The 17646-nt window shown below is 42.3% G+C and overlaps 1 protein-coding gene across 1 annotated transcript in view; it reads right to left on the bottom strand.

Annotated features, from left to right (window-relative positions):
- Positions 1–601: 601 nt before the first annotated feature.
- si:ch211-191a24.3 (tensin-3) overlaps positions 602–17646 on the bottom strand; it is a 51502-nt gene continuing 34457 nt past the window's right edge. The window contains exons 17-27 of the mRNA XM_044043669.1: positions 8164–8320; positions 6978–7432; positions 5796–5879; positions 5597–5728; positions 5404–5499; positions 4218–4295; positions 3443–3520; positions 3176–3344; positions 2431–2499; positions 1677–1706; positions 602–1222 (exon numbers count right to left, since the gene is read on the bottom strand). Coding sequence (XP_043899604.1) covers positions 1081–1222; positions 1677–1706; positions 2431–2499; positions 3176–3344; positions 3443–3520; positions 4218–4295; positions 5404–5499; positions 5597–5728; positions 5796–5879; positions 6978–7432; positions 8164–8320 — 1490 coding nt within the window. The 3' untranslated portion in view covers positions 602–1080. The remainder of the gene's footprint in view (positions 1223–1676; positions 1707–2430; positions 2500–3175; positions 3345–3442; positions 3521–4217; positions 4296–5403; positions 5500–5596; positions 5729–5795; positions 5880–6977; positions 7433–8163; positions 8321–17646) is intronic.

The following is a 17646-nucleotide window of genomic DNA, read 5'->3' as shown; positions in this document are numbered from 1 at the left end:
GATGACCAGTTGACCGTTACACATCGTGTCGCCTCTGTCGCTTTGCACTATTCAATATAAGAAAAGTCAGGCCGTAGCTAACTCAACCAGCTCCTGGTACAGGCTCTGGTCGTCTCCCACCTCAACTACTGCAGCGCTGGTTCTGCTAACAGAAACCACTACAGATGGTCCAGAACGTGGCGTCTCGACTTCAATCAGGCTAAAAGGGCTCATGCCACTGGCTACCAAATCCAAATCACTGATGCTGGCCTACAAAGTGCTTCATGGGTCTTAAACGCACTCTTTAAGGCTTATGTTACCCCTCAACGACTCCGTTCGTCACAGGATTGTCGTCTGGCGGTGCCAACACACCCCGCACAAGACAATCCAGGCTCTCTTTGTGTGACCTACTGAGCGCTACCAGAACAGAGGCGTCCCTGTTCTGTCTTCAAGAAGCTCCTGAAGACCCAGCTCTTCCGAGAGCATCTTCTGTCCGAGCACTGACCTTGTCCCTCCCCTCTCCCCTGCACCATCTCCTTCTGCACTTGGCTCCTCTCCTGCACACTCACCCTCTGATGCTTTGGATAAATGCTTCAATGTATCTTAGTAATTCCTGATAATATGAATGGTACACTGCCTTTAATCCGTATGTACAGTTATGTGTTAATATACAAAAATAGATGACATCATGTACATAATTAGTGAAAGCACATAAATACTTTGAGCAATATACAGATAAAGATGCACAATACGACCACATCATTGGCTTTGTCACGTGACAAACATGTAGTGACACACATACACACACAGCGGGATCCGTGGTTTCGCAAAAAAGAGAGATTTCACAATCATCGTAATAATTATAAGTTTGTACTGTTTTCTGATTTTCTTCAGGTTTCATCGGAAGTCAAATTCCATCAACGAGCAAACAAGAAAAACATACAGACGAGATCAATCTGAGTTTATAGAGATATGGAAAAAACGGGGAGTCTAACTTTATACAAGGCGGTTTTGGCTCCCTCTAGTGGCAGCGCGACACAGTTCATTCTCCACAGATGACTGGATTTCATGTTGTCTTTTTGAGTCTCTTTCTCTCTCTCGTTACTTTTTATGCGACCCGATCATGACCTTTGACACAAAGTTGACGATGGCGCTCGCCGGCTGCTCGGGGTCGTGCTCGGCAAACAGGTGGCACATGTTTTCGGTCTCGCTCTGAGATTTCCTCGCCACGAATCCAAAGATCCTGGCAGAGAGAAAGGAAAAGGAAAGACGAGGGACTTTAAGAAAAGCGTTTCTGCAAATACAGGAAAAGGTTAGAACAAACAGAGAGAGACGATCGGTGTCTTTACATGACACAAGAAAGGTTTTTGCACGTCAGGAAATCTAAATGCAAAGCACGCTCCTTCAGTTTGATCCAGGTCTTCTTTGATATGGGAACAATAAAGTCAAGTTGTGTCGATTTGGGCCAAAGTGCAACATACATAGTTTCAAAGAGAAGGACACAACAATACACGGCAAACTATAAGTAAATCAGAAAGAGAGGAAATGTCTGCACGCCTGAGTCTGAGAGTTCTTCCTCTTAATATAGAAGCAGTTTATAGAATATCTTGTCCTGACTTGTCCTGAAAAAAAAAAAGTTTTCTAATCATGTAAAATGCTCTGAAACACTGGGGGCGTGGCCACAATGGAAAACTCACTTTGCCGTGGATCCGCTGCCTCTCGTCCATCTGCGAGTGACAAAATGAAATGATCATCGTAAGAGTAGCTCTTACATCATCATCATCATCATCATCATCATCATCACAACTGCACATCTTATCATGCGGCCCGAATATAAGTGCATGGCGGGCCGGATGTGGCCCACGGGCCTTGAGTTTGACGCCTGCGTTGTAAGGGGAGCGTAAATGTCCAATTTCAGACTCATTCTGACAATAAAGTATTTATTTTATTTTTTATTTTATTTTTTATTTTATTTATCAATCAATCAATCATTTCTATAGACCCTTTTCCACCTGTGGTCCCAGCTTCGCCTTGGCACAGCACGGTTTAGGTTTGGTTTCCACTACAAAGTGAGTGGAAACCATGGATTCTAATGATTCAGTGTAACTGAATCATTAGAATCATTATGTGTTCAGCAAATTTCCCTGATCGCTGTTTTTAGGATTGTTAAGTCTTTTTAACTGATCTACAGTTCACTTGATTCTTGTGCCGGACATCTCTTCCTGTGACGACACTCTGACCAATCGCGTCACGCAGACCTCACTTTGAACCTCGCCAGAGCAGCTACTAAAACAAAAAGACCAGGTACCAGATACTATGCTAGTGGAGACATAACTTTGTCGTGGAAACAGCGGCATAAACGACTTCATTAGAGGATCGTTTCCTCGCGTTGCCGTGCAGCAGCGTGAGAACGAACGTCAGGTGAAATAAACAAAGTGGCAGAGAACTCACTTCCTGCCCTGTGGGTCCAGAGAACAGAATATGACCGTGTTGACAGCGTAGTGTCTCCTGAAGAACAACCTGCACAATCACACACAGACACAGAGAAGTCACACACTGACTCATCAGCCACAGGAAGTGAAGATATTTTGGCGTTTCCTCATTAAGTTTGGATTCTCTTTGGCTTTGTTGATCCCACACAGAGGGGAGTTTCACTTGTTACAGCAGCAGCAGAGTCGTGAGCAGACCAGTGCAACAAACTGATATGAATGAATATTTTAAAAACAACAGCAGAACACTTTAAACGATGGATGTGCAAGGATGCAAAAAGTGCTTTGAAAATATTGAAAATACAAAACTAAATTGGCTGTTTATGGGTTAGTGTTTAATTGTGATGGGTAAGAGTCAAGGTCAGGGGTCAGGGCTCTGCAACCTTTAGTATTAAAAGAGCCATTTTTGACTTTTCTCCACCCAAATAAATGTGACAAGTGATCCTATATTGATGTATAAAGTTTTATATATGGGTATAAAAAACATTAGTTTGTTGCATTTCTGAAATCTGAAAAGTGTTGACAGTCCTGAGATAGTTTTTAACTCTTTGAAGCTAAGTATGGAAAAATGCCATAATTATGTGGATCTATGGATGGACAGGACGTCTCTCCACATGTGGACGAAATATTAAACCACTTTCATTTATGGTCTTGATCCCTAAAGTGCGTGTGTTTGTGTGTGCAGGTGTGCGGCAGCGACGACTCACTTCCTCTGGTTGTCGGTGAGCGTGATGCCCTGCGCCGACACTTTGAAGTGGACGGCGGTGGAGGCCGGCGGCGGGTCCGTGGAGAGCGTCACCGTGGTCGCCTTCTGCACGGCCTGGTGTCCCGTCAACGACTCCAGCTCCACGGAGCCCAGGTACCACACGTTACACGCTGCACACAAACACACACACACACACAGACACACACAGAGAGAAAGTTAAACTGGACTGAGCGACTGATACAAACATCACTGGTGTTCTGTGTTGTACCTGCTCCTTGTTTGAGGAGTTCAGCTGCTGAGTTTGTTGCTGTTTGTGCAGGTGAGTTGTTCAGCTCCTCCACTGGGTCTAAAAAAAACACACACACAGTTATTTCAGTGCACAAAAGCGCTTCTCTCTCGACTCTGAAGTTCTGATGACGCGTCATGAAGGATGTTCTTATGCCCTTATAACGTATTTCATCTTAAATCAGAAGAATGGTCTTCTGACACAACACTAATACGTACACTGACATTCATCCTTTACTTTTTGATTTGTGCTGTGAAAACAAACAGAAGCTGTTGTCAGTTATGTTGCTTTTTTTAATGAATAACACACGTCTTTCAGATTTTTCAGCTTCATTAATATGAATATTTTCTTTTTCTCTGGTTTCTTTGCTCCGTTTAACAAATAAATCTTTTCTTTGAAGGACATTTGGGACCTTATTGATAGCTTATAGGACACTCTATAAACACTCTAGAAATGTGGGAGTTTGTGTATGAATATTGTGAAATATTTTTAATTGCTATCGCTGTATAAAAATATGACGTTATTTAACAATGTCAGTCGACTAAAAAGTGAAACAATAGACGCTCATTGTAACTATGAATAGTACTGTTTGTATAATATGATCGAGCCTGTGTTTAAAATCATGCACAAAGCAAAATTAAATACTCTAGGATGCCCCCTGGTGGTCAAGGGGGCCCCTAAAAAACCCTTAAAGGGAGTGAAAACAGTCTAAAATGTCCACAATTAAAGGAAGACATGACGACATGTCCATGTTTACCTTTATCAGGCAGGATGAGTTTACACGGCAGAGCCAGCGGTGTGATGGAGTGTTGACAAACCAGAGCCGTGAGACTTCCTGTCACAGGAGAGAGACACAAAACATTCATGCTGCTTTTGTCATTGTGTGAGTTTTTGTCTCAAGTGTTTCCCCCACTCTCTCCTCTCTGGTGATTCCTGCCACAGCACGAGTGAAATTACCGTAATAACCACACGTTTGGGCTTTGACAACTTCACATCATAAAGTGTTTCACGTTTTAATGTAATAACAGTTTGCACCTACAGGCCACCGTACCGTCTACATAAGACAAAAGTCAAAAACCTTATTTTGTTCCTTTTATTTAGCGGCGCATGCTGCACCTCACATTTCTGACCACTAGATGGTGGCAGAGGGCACGCAATGTGTATGTCCTCGGTCCCCTGTTGAAATCTCAGCAAATGCACTGGATTATTTAATCTGAGTGCAGTGTCGGTGTGAAAGTGAAGGATCTGCTGTCACTGGACACTTTTACTGTGTTTTTAAAATATCAGATGATTTTATACTATATTTTGTATTATTTCATGTATTTCACATTATACTGAGTATAAAAGTCGGGTCCGTGCCCCCTGACCTTGGCCACAATGGGATTTTTAATCTCAGTGAGATTTGTATTACTAGTTCAGTAAAAAGTTAAATAAAATACAATCATTCGCAGTAGATTACAGCTTTTTTTTTATGCCGTACGTGAGATTTTGTTTATCTCACTGAATGCAAACCTCAGCCAAGGCCGCTCAGTTCCTCACATTGTCCTTTATCTTTCAAGGTTGTTTTTAAATGAATTCATATCGCCACCAAAATGTAATCATTTCTTCACAGGGACAAAACAAACACTTCCAAATCCATCCTCTACTTTTTGAGCTGTGCATGCAAATATATCCTACATTATTTCTCTGTCTGTGGAGATAATATTTCACTTTTTTAACAGGTACAAACTACACTCATACACCAATATTTGTCAGTGTTTTTTTAACGAATAACACACGTTTTCTGATTTTTCAGCTTCATAAACATGAATATTTTTTTGGATAAAACCAAACGTTTGGGGAGATTTTTACACCCTAAACGCAGAAATGTGAGTTTGTGTGTGAATATGTTGAAATATTTCATCTTTGTCCTTCTAAATGTGAGAAATATCATATTTCCTCACCAAAATAGGGCTCATTGGGACAACCTTTGAGACGGACTCCCTTCTGTGTGCACTCGATCAGGAAGTGTCTCACCAGCTCGTTGGACAAGTCTCCCGCTGCAGAGACACAAAGACATGAGCTCATTTTATCACTGCGTCATTATACTTCATAGAAGTCCATAAAGGTGAAATTTTGAAGTCCTTCTGACCCCACCTTTCTTACTCTGCTGTATCACAGACGGAGGGGGCGTGGCCACCTTCATCGCCAGCCCGTACGCCCCGCGAAACGAGTGACTGTCCCTGACGATGAACGATCCCGGCTCTGTGTCCTTGAGCACTGCGATGGCTGAGGAGGAAAAACTGTAAACTCTCCACAGACTCTTCTGCTCTGAAGCTAATGTTTATTTATTTACCTTGGTCTCTGGAAATGTTGGGCTTGTACCAGAACTTTGAAGTGTCCTGAACAAACTTCACAGTGTCCTGCTTCGTCCCAGAGTCTGCGTGACACAGATTAAAGCTCCGAGTTAGGATTAAAAGTCTGGCTTCAGCCCAGAAATAATACGTACAGCCAAACTACAACAGGACGGTGCGTTAAAAGACTAACACGGCTAGTTAAAGAACAAGAAACAAACAAACAATTCAATACTTTACAAGTTAATGGATGGTAGACAGACACTCGACATGATACCGACTGGGTCTGAGACATTACTGGAAAAGTAAGAATATATTAAGTAGCCACCAGGGGGCAACACTGCTGTTGTCAAAAAGAAGTCCATTTGAATAGAAGTCTATGGGACTTTAAAACTTCAGTAAACATTTACCTCAAGCGTAAAGTGTCTCACAGAAACAGGTTTAGGTGTTTCCATCCACACAGGAAACGCTTGCGTGTAATGACATAATCATATTCCCAGCTCTCTCTCTCTCTCTCTCTCGCACTATCATTCATTGTCTTTGACAGTTTTACGACTGTTAGTGAACAGTAAACTAAAGTCAGTGTGAACAGACACTCGAACGCGTCCTTGTCTTTAGAGAGTTCACACATTTCAATAAAGAGAGGAGAAAAACAAAAGCTATTTTTGCTTGAATAAACAAACAGATCAGTGATTGTTGCTGCTGCACTGCACGTCCACTGCTCTGTGTTTGTTTAAAGTCTTTCACGAGGAAACGGCACAAACCGTAAATGTAAACAAACAAACATTATTTCCCTTTCTTTCCTCTGACTTGGTTCAGTTTCTGTTATTATTATCTGTAACGTGTACAACGTCTTCTTACAGCGCTAGCATATGTGCTACAGAGGGACAGTTTTTGAAAGAAGATCGTTTCCGTCCGTGGCCTCAATCACTCGTCTCAGATCTTCTTCTTGGGAACATGATGTCATGTTTTGTAAATGATGTTCCCATTTCGAGGGAAATCATCCTTTCATCATCTGCAAGATCATAACATCACAAATCTGGAGGCCTTAAAACACAAGTTTGGATTCTTATGTGTGACATCACGACCGGTTGCCAGAGGAAAAAGAGGCTAAAACTGACTCACATCTAGAGCTCGACTTAATTGTGCGTGGAGAGGTATGAAGTGTTTTTCAATGCATGTACCTGCTCCTGGTGACGGCGCCCCACTGTGTCCTCTCAGGGGGTCAGGGGTCATGGAGGATGAGAAAGGGATGCTGATGTTGCTCCCACTGTGAGGGCTGGAAAACCCACTGAGAGAAGGGGAGCGGGAGCCGAGGTCTCCCCCCTCGCCCCATACCCTCCTCTTCTCAGGCAGCAGTGGAGCGAGGCCCCCGTCCCCGACGAGGTTCAGACTCCCGAGTCCCTCCATGGCCTCCAGCAGGCTGTGGTCCAGACCGCCGTTCCCCAACAACGAGGACAAGTCTGTGCTGTCCGTCTCCCTGCGGACGCCCAGGCCTCCACCCAGGCTTTTCAGAGGCCCCCGGGGGGAACTGTGGGCATTGGGTGTGCTTATGGAGAGAGGGGGTGACGGCTGGGGGGGGTATGAAGAGTTGAGGGAGTTGGGAGTGCGGTTGTGCCATACTGGAGGAGGCGTGGCACTGCAGAGGGAGTGAGAGGGAGCACATATGCAGGTTTTGACATCTTTTGGCTAACTTCCTGTCCATTAGTGCTGTTAGCAAACCCCGCCCCTTCTCCATTATATTAACACATGAATATGGGGATTATCTTAAGAACACATAAGCTATGTTATCTCACTTATTAGACGGACTGTTTACATCGTTGGAAACCCAGCAAATTAAACAGCTGGCGCTCCTCCACCAAGGTCCATAGAGAAAATCTCTGTTTTTAGGTCACAGGGACACAGCAGCTGCCGGTCCAACGCTGCCTCGTTTGTGTTACTTATGAAAATCTGGATAAAGGATTTTCTTCATGGACTTTGGTGTGGGGGGAGTGAGTGAGATAACAAACTTCAGATTCCAGTCAGAAAAAGCAACACATATAGGTCTATTTGTGTGTTTCCTTGGATTTGTTCTCTCTTTGGGACATTTTCTGGCATAAACACTCACCTTGTCAGGACCAGTAGTCCTCATTGAGACCAAAACCTGGTCCCAAAGAGCTTTAGGGCTAAGATGTGGTTAAAGTAAGCGGTAACACTTTGTTTAAGCTGTCCCAATAATGGAAGTCAATATAGATTCCTAAAAGGAATAGCTGCACAAACCTGTGTGTGTGTGTGTGTACTCTTGTCTCTCTATGCTTGTGTGGACCGACCATTGACAAAACCCCTTTCTTGTGAGGACGTTTTGCCCTGTGTGGACATTTCCTCCTGTACCTGTCGGTGTGTGGGAGGGGACTTCCTGATGACACTGAGCACATGGAACCAAAGATCCTCTGACAGGAAGCGGGAGTGACCGCCACGTCTGAGCTGAACAGGTCGCCCTCTGTGGAGCCGCCGCTGTGGTTCATGCTGTCCAGGAAATTACGGGCATCTGGTGAAAAAAAAACCCAAATCAATCAACCTTTACTACACACACACACACACACACATCATCGCATAAAAAATGGAGCAGATGCTGTGAAAGAGGAATGAGACACAGTTTCATAAAGTGTAATAACCGCCCGCACACTTCACCTCTGCGTTACCAGCTGCCACTGCTGTTTGCTTTTGTTGGTAACGCTGCCTTTGTTTGGATTAAAAATCCATCAACAGCACAAAAGAACACACCTGTCATTTTGCTCTCAGGTTTCCTTCAGCTTTGTTTTAGTCGGGGGAAAACTAAATAACTGTTTAACTTTAACTTTAACTGTTTAATGTAATTTTAGTGCGATTGCCTGCTTTAGGACTAAGATGGATCAAAATGAGAAGTGTTAATATATTCAATTATCAATGAATTATTATTCATATTCAGGGCCCAAGCACGAATGCTAGGGGCCGAAATGGCTCCTGGCACAAATTTGTGAAAGGAATTTTTTGTTTTTCCTTCAGATTATTAAATCCGTGAGTTTATAGTCATTTTTGTAATTAACGCGCATAAAAACTCTGCCGTGGCGAAAATTACTGTCACAGTGGTCGGATCTGTGTGTTGCACCAGGGCTCTATAGCTAATGGACTATATTTAATTTAAGTGTTACCTGCTGAAGTAATAGTGTTGATTATAATAATTCTATTTTGTGATACAGCAAATGAATCTCTCACTAACCTAGTGCATTAAATGTGTTGGTGTTTGTATGTGTGTGTTTCTCTCGATAAGAGTCAGATGTCTGTGTTAACTGTTGAGCTTCATGTTGCAGCTGCAGACAGTAGGGCTAATTAATCGTTTGTGTGTATCTGTGGATCTAAATCTTTAAATTTGGTCTGTGCGACACTAACGTCGCCGTCCCGTGAATGAATAGTGTTGGAATGAAATACCAGACTGACAAAGAGTTTCTTTGTTTTCCTTTTGTCATGGACAATAAAGGCCACATAAACACAAACAAACACCAGTGTAAAACACACACACAACTTGAATGCTATATATCTTCATTACAGCACCAACACCGTTACAAAGTGCTGCACAAAGAATTAAAACCCAAATTATAAAGCAGGGAGAAAACAACAAGTTAAAATAATCATGTTGTACAGAATATGTGCACGTGTGTGTACTTGTATTTTAGGACATTTTCTGGCATAAACACTGACCTTGTCAGGACCAGTCAACCTCATGGAGACCAAAACCATGTTCCTCAAGTTCGGGCTAAGATTTGAGGCTGGATCGCTTATTAAGTATTTTTCATTCAAAATGAAAAACAAGCTGTCGGATTTTTCCAGCTTCTTGAATGTGAAACTGAACAATTTTGGCTTTTGATTCACATGACATTTAGAACATTATCAGTCCCAGGTTTGAGAAACACTGATCAAGATTTATCAAGAAAACAATTGACAGATTTATGGATTATTAAAAAGATTGTAAAATTATAAAAAAGATTATTAAAAAGGCCCGAGGTTAGGTTGAGGATAGAGTTAGGTATTAACTGGTTATGGTTAAGGTTAGGGATAATGCTTTATTTTTGCTGTCCAAATGAATGGAAGTCAATGAGAGTCCTCAGAAGGACAGCTGTGTGAACCTGTGTGTGTGTGTGTGTGTGTGTGATATCACAGAGCAATTTCAAACATGCCAACATGACATCCTGACATTCTGACAACAGTATGTCATTCAGTAAACAGCACAGATACAACTCCTCACGCCACAGACTGAGGCCTGTGAAGCTCCATGAGTCACCGTGAACACACTCAGTCGTTATAAAGAAATCCTTGTTTTTGAATATGACCTCCCCCCTCCCCTCTCTCGCTCTCTCTCTCCCTCCCACTTCTTCTCTCCATTCATGCACTCAGAAATGGAGTGAGTGGATAATTCGGACTCGACCTCCAGATTTTGGATCAAACAGTGACAAGTGACATCATCTGAAGTGGATCACGTGTGTGTGTGTGTAGTTTACGCAATTTCTTTTTTTTCAAGCAGCTATTCAATTTTAAGAATGGGAGATTAATAAATAAATAAAATTCATATTTTTTACACAGCTAAACCTTATACTTAAACTACGGAGCCCCAGACATCAAAAATCAAAAATTATTTGTGTGCACGAAATGGTAATTCCTTCCCACGAATTACACATTTGTTCCCACAAAATACTAATTAGTTCCCACGAAATAGGTAAAATGTGCGCATGAAATACACATTTGAATAACACATTTGTTCCCACAAAATACTAATTTGTTCCCATGAAATAGATAAAACGTGCACACGAAATACTAATACTAATTTGTGGCCACAAATCAACATTTTATGTGCACATGTCACGTCTGGGGACTAAAACAGTGTTTCCGTACTAAACAGATTTGTTATGACAAAGTATTTCAACATTATTTCAGCTCAACTCGGCGTTGACGATCTTTGAGGCTAAAATTCTCCCTAAAGCAGTTTGAGTGCCTACATTCAAATGGCCACATCTTCTTAAATATTTTCAGATTTCCATGGGTTAGACAGTGATGGAAAGCTTAGAATCTGTAAATAACTACTTGTTGTTGGTTTTGCCATGGCTGGGCACTAAAGTTTGAAGCGCAGCTCTTGTAGTTTACATGTCGATGTATTTGGACTCTTTATTGTCTTGTGTTTTTTTGAAAGTTTCTCCAAAGCTTTGATTTGACTGTGCTGTGAAAAGTAGAAAAGTTTCTTCGTTAAAGCTACACCCTTTCAAACGTTGAATAGCTGGGTTTTTTTTTGTTGTTGTTTATTAAAGATATTCTGCTTTGGTTCAACAACACTAAATTAAAGCCCACTTTATGATATGGGAATGTGTGATACAGTAAATGATCTGTGTGAACCAAAACTGTGGTGTAAAGAGTTTCAGAGGCTGCTAAGACTTAAAAAAAGCTTTAAAAATGTTTTAAATTGTGTAATATATTTGTATAATTTATAATAGCATTTATAATATACAAACTCACTGTAGATATAGTATAGTTATTTTTAACTCAATTAAATTAAATTTTATTTGTATAGCGCCAAATCATAACATATATTATTTCAAGGCACTGTACACGGACAACATCATGGAGAGCAGAACGAGACTCAAAGATGTGCGGCAATGTGCCAAGACAGGTTGGGGTGAAAGGAAAAATGGGGGACAGAAAGGGGGGGAGAGAAAGGACAAGAGGGAGGTGAGGTAGAGACAGAAGTGAGACTAACTTGTGCTCATAAATACACTCATAAATAAAGTGATGTTTATCACATTCAGGGATCCAGGAAAGTTTAATTTTTGCCGATACAGTCTTGCTGCCAAGTTAATTCAGTCATAGTTTTACATAACAACAGTGTGACTTTCCCACAGCAGACGCCTGCGCACATTCCTCTGATGCCTACTTTATGCACAGTGTGTCAGAATTTACCAGCAGCTGCTCTGAGCGAGGAGAAGGTTGTGTTTTTACGTCACACTGGTCATAAATGGAGTTTGTGGCGTGGTATTTGGCAGAAACACAAAGTAACGGACAAAGAACTGTAAGGTACTTAAAAAAACATTAAAAAAAAAGTATTTTACTGTGTTGTCTTGGAGCGCAGTATTTTTAGATAGACAGCCTCAAATGTTGACATTCATTTAACAGCAGAGAGAAACTTTGATCTCGTCTGCTGTCGTGTGATGTTTTATTTTTTTCTTATTTAATATATTTTCTGAATTCTGTTAGTTTGTGGTTTTTAAGTCTGCTCATATTCAGTTAAACGCAGTTATTTCCAGCATGTTTATATACATAAATCATAGTTTCATCTACGGCAATGAACCGTTTTGATTGATTTATGCTTTTTTAGACAATAAATAGATAGATTTATGCTTTGTTTCCACAGTGTAATTAAGTAATACATGGCCAGGGTTTTGCTGCTGATTTCCTGAATAGATATATTAGTGTTGCACATTGTATAGAATGTTTACCTCACTAACACTTTTAGAGGTTAAATGTCAACAGTCCAGTAGTTTGACTCTGGAAGATAAGACTAGAGATAAGAGGTAATCCAAGGTTGTGTTGTTGTTGTTGTTGTTGTTGTTTAGAGGGAGGAAACAAACACATGCTGAGAGGAAGGCACTGAGGGCAGCAGGGTTTTCCAAACATTCCCACAGTTGCTGTCAGTTTTCCGGGACGTCTCCCTCTTTCTTCTCTCTGTTCCCACGGCAGCTTCTTCTTCCTCTTCGTCACCGTGGTTTGTCACATCTGCTGCTTCACAGCTCATCCACTTAATTACAGAACAGGCCAAACTGTGGCCACACTGGCTGTGTGAGTGACCCCTCCCCGACCCCCGACCCCTGACCCCAGACACCAGACTGTAGTATAGGTTGCGTCTGGTCAGCTTTCCTCCCTCGCACACCTTTGACCTCCCGTCTCCATGCTGCACTGTCACCATAGCTACTCATGCGCAGGAAAGATGGATGGAGGGAGAATATTATGAGCTCGGTGTGAAACAGAAGGACAGATGAAGAGTAAATATTATTCATGGCCTCGGTGAAAGGTTTCAGTCGTCTCCATGGTTCAGCCCTCGCTGTGTGTTTGGCCCAAACGTCTGACCGACACCCAGCAGGTCACCTGTCTCCTCCACATTTGATCTGTTCAACTTGAAATTTGGTCTCTGCGACGTGAAATGTACCAAACGCTAAGGACATCCAGACACCTTCACTCAAGGATAGTCACAGCGCCACCTACTGCCAACAGGAAGTTAGCCGTGCGTAAGAAGCATTTGATTGATTACATTTCTCCACATATACATATATGTATATATATATATATATATATATATATATATATACATATAAACATGAATAGAAACTCTCTCTGCTGAGAGGAGGTCAAAGTGTGTGACTGAGGTGTTTGGGTTTGAATATTTTATAGAAAAGAAATGGTCAAATTGCAAACGTCAAACATCAGGCCATATGAATGCTCTTGAAATACTGATAATATATTATTGCTATTTAATGATCAGCAGGACGACTTCATACTGCAGTGTCTTATACACTTATGTGCCTCTTTATTAGGTACACAGACACCTGAGTGGCACCCGGTGGTATGGTCTTCAAACCAATCTCCTCTGACATCAACGTGGATTTCCCTGCCCACTTTTTATTATTTATTATGTTATTATATTATTTTTACAATATATTATACTATACTATTTATTATATTTTTACTATTCTGTTAAACTTCCAGCAGATGAGCAGTTTTTTGAAACAACAACCACTCTTTTAAATCACACTTCTTCCTCTTCCTCTACATGCTTGAGTTTCTGCCCTGTGATTGGCTGCTGTTGAGATGTTTGCATTAACAAGGTGTTTAATGTATTCATTGGCTCATATTGCACATCCACGTGCGACCATTATAATTTGCTGAATAGAACTGAACCCACATTTCCCACATCAACATCTACAGTTTAACTTTAACACTTTACTTTTTTTCCATGGAACTCTTTCAGAGACCTCTTTTTGTGTGTTTTCTGTCTGTTGTTGTTCACCCCCAGCCTCTAATGCGGCTCACAAAGCCTCTTCAGTTTAGGCCGAACTGTGCAAAACCAGTTCCAGATGGCACAGACCCACATGGGTCCAGCTGCCAAACTTCACCAGCCCATAACACCCTCAGCTCAGCCACCTCGTCACAAACATACTGGCTCTGCACCTCTGCACCTCTGCACCTCTGCACCGCCCCGATCGCTGTGACTCGTGCACGCATACCTTCACGCTCGCTATGCAGACGGACGCCATGAATCAATAAAAGCACAGCGAGGTTATCTGGAGCTCATATCTGAACCTCATATTTCCTACCTCAGACCACACTGACGTCCGCATGAGAGAGAGAAGAGGAGAAACACACACACACAGCCAGAGCTGCTGTGTGACAAAGACACACACTTTTCCTTGTGTCTTTTATTCTTCCACTCACGCACCCAAACATTTACTCGTGCAGGGTGAGCACACACACTCACACACACATACACACACACACACATACATTTAAGAAACATGCAAACACAGGGAGGACAACAGACTCCCTGCTGACCTCAGGAATGTGACTACACACACACACACACAGCACATTCATTCACACAGTCCAAACAAAGTCTCGTCTCTAACCGTGACCTGACAACAACTCAAATCTCAGCCCTAAATTCCTCAGAAATAAAGGTTCTGCTTCATGAGGACCAGGTTTTGGTCTCCATGTGGACATCCGGTCCTTACACGGTTAGCATTTGTGCAAGAAAATGTCCTAAAGAGGCGACAAATACACACACACACACACACACACAGTGTTCCAGCTGTTCAGAACATTCACACGGGCTGCAGACAGAAGGAAGACAGGGACACACGGACGTCCTGAGGGACAAAAACACCTGTTACCACTGAGACTAGAATAATTCTGCCCCGCTCAACATTTAAAGGGATAGTTGATACGTTGACCTCGCCGTGGTCGGACACTGTAACCACGGCTACCAACAGAGACAGAAGCCATGACTCGAGCCACACAACCAAAAGCTCATCTGGTGAAGTCGCACACAGGAGTCGTCCCTCTACCACTGCCTCGTTCATTAAGTTCAAATGGGATGTTTTTGTGTGGATTTACAAATGGACCAAATGAGGCAATGTTGTGTCCCTGTGAGCTAAAAACACAGATTTTCTCATTGGACTTTGGTTTAGTGGAATGAGCTGAGTTTTCCAAACGGGAGTTTTATAAGGTGCGCCTTTTGTGCACAGTTGCTTTAAATGATTTGCTTTTCTTGTGTACCTTCTGGCAGCCGTGTTATCAGTTATAAGCCAGGTGTGTCCACGGATGCAGCGGCGCGCTCAGCAGTGCTCGCTGATACAACACAATCACAGCACCAAAGTACACCAAAGAGTTTTTAACTCCCCCCTGTGTCTTTACAGTGATCACATAACCTGGAAATGACAGGGACACAAAAGTAAAATACGAGAATGATTCAGTGTCGGGGAACAGGCCTCTCCCTCCTCGACTGTGCTTCAGAATGTGATCACTTTCTTCACCTCACCCTCCCTAAATCAATCAACCTCAGACCCGGCTGTGTCCTCCTCCCTCCTGAGCAGAGCGCCGGTGCTTCTGTGTGGAGTGGACAAACTTATCAGGCGGTCGACCGTGAATCAGATTCCTGTGTTTTCTGAGGCAGTGAAGTGGCAGTAAACGGGCTCGCAGTGAAAGGGAACTGTGTTTATTAGCGTCTGAACTACTGTGGTAACGAGTTCATGGCTTTAGAAACTGCAGTCACAGCCACCGCTGCGGTGTCACTCACAGCAACGCTCGTGATGCAGCAGCAGAGCACAAACTGTACGACATGAAGAAGATGAAGAAGAAGACGGGGAGAGAAGCTCACTGCTCACAAAGGAGAAACATCACTGCTGATCATCGATGGCCAGCCGGACAAACAAAAGTTCAGTGATTCAGTGCATTAAGGGAATAATCTGCCCCAGATATTTGATCGTGTTTTGAAGCTGCAGTTAAATTCTTCCATCTGGACAAGTCGTCATGGCTTTGTCCTCCTGCTGGGTGGAGACACACATGACAACACAGGCAGAAGATAAAGAAACTCTTTGAGTCATATTCTTGTTTCGGGGACAACAGTTTTGTCTGTTTCCAAGCAGGTTCTGGAATTCAAGTCAAATAATAATAAGAAAACATTCTTAGACGTCTACGCCATCCTGTCACCAGCCTTTCTGTGATCTGTTTTTCAGGTTGTACGTATTCAAAAAGAAACGTAGATACGCAGCACGCACACATTCTAATGACTGCGGTTATGTGGTTATAGCTGTTGCTGCATTTTTGTGCTAATGCAGTCGTTTCCAAAGTGTGGTTAGAAATGGTTCCATTGTCTTTAGGCTCCTTTTTATAAATGTTTTATAAATATTTGCACACAGAAAACTTATCAGGGGAAAATCTTTGCATTAAATCAATAAGGCGTCATTTTGTCCTCTTCCTAAGACGATTGTTAAAGTGTAAACTCAGCTCACAAAGGTGTATTTAACGTGTTCTATAACTGCTAATAGAGGCAGCCATAGTTTATCACCTGCAGTCAGCCACCAGGGGGTGGTAGAGATTATTATTATTATTTTTTTATAAAATGTCACATTGACTGAACGTGGATTTCTAACTTCCTGTATTTATTTGTCCTGTTGTCACAAACTGCGGTCGTACCAGTCTCGGTTACATCATCAGAGTCGACGTGGAGAACAATCGATGCTCTGCTACGTTTCGCACGTGCTTGGCTTCTGACAACACAGTCCACTTGTTGATGAATTCTCCGTGGAACAAAATGTCCCCTTTTGGTCCTCAGCGTCCTCAGCTGGCCTTCTGTCCTCTGTGCTGTCAACATTTTCCAGCCTTGGGGTTTAGATTTTCTGCCTTTTTTGCCCTTTACTTCCTGCAAGTTGTGCAGGTCAAATGTTTCTCACACGGCAAATTATTAAAATCTTATTTGTACATTTTATATATCGATAAAAAGACATTTGTAGTTGGACTTACCAACAAAACTATGTTTGTAAAAGGCTTATATTTCTAACACACAGCTCTAGTTTTGTGTCAGCCTCTCTGCTGATTGGTCGTTGCCCAGGCTGACCGCAGGTAATGAATCGTGGCTCAGTCGTGGAGAAACTCACTGGTAAATGCAAATGCTGATGGTCAGTCTGGGCTGAAATGAGCGAAACAGATGCTCTGCTTTCCTTCAGACACTGTTCTCCAGAATGACTCGACTCTGGAAGGAGATTTTTCTGTCTTTCTCAGCGACAGAACGACTACATGCTGGATGAATGGATGCTGCGTCCAGGCGAGGGACAGTGACTGGAGAGTTCTCGCTTTAGTTTTCACACTTTCCGAACTCAGTCTTTATAAAGTGTCTACAGCAGCTCGATAATCATGATTTTATTCAAAAAAAAAGTCACTTTTCTGCACTTGTTCTTAACCTGTACGTACATCTTCATGCTGAGTTTGCCTCTGTTTCATCAGCAAAAGAAAACTGTAACCGCAGTTTCCTGGCAACACTGTCATTAATCCGTGATTCAGCTGCAGTGTTTTCATAGTGGGAAAACTGCCATGCACTGAATTAAAGGCATTTGAAGGTCCAGTGTGTAAGAATTGGTGACATCTAATGGTGAGTCTGCAGATTCATAACAAGCGTCAGTGCTGAGTCCACTCAAGCACATCATCAGGGAACTTTGGTGGCTTTTGCATTCGACCAAAATATGTCATTCCTCCTTGTTTACGTCGTAAATTTCCTCTTCAAAACACAGACTGTGTCTGGTCCTT

Source organism: Solea senegalensis, linkage group LG14, assembly GCF_019176455.1.
Source record: "Solea senegalensis isolate Sse05_10M linkage group LG14, IFAPA_SoseM_1, whole genome shotgun sequence".
NCBI lineage: Eukaryota > Metazoa > Chordata > Actinopteri > Pleuronectiformes > Soleidae > Solea > Solea senegalensis.
Note: the sequence above shows the minus strand (reverse complement) of the source record. Positions and strands in the feature narration are given on the sequence as shown.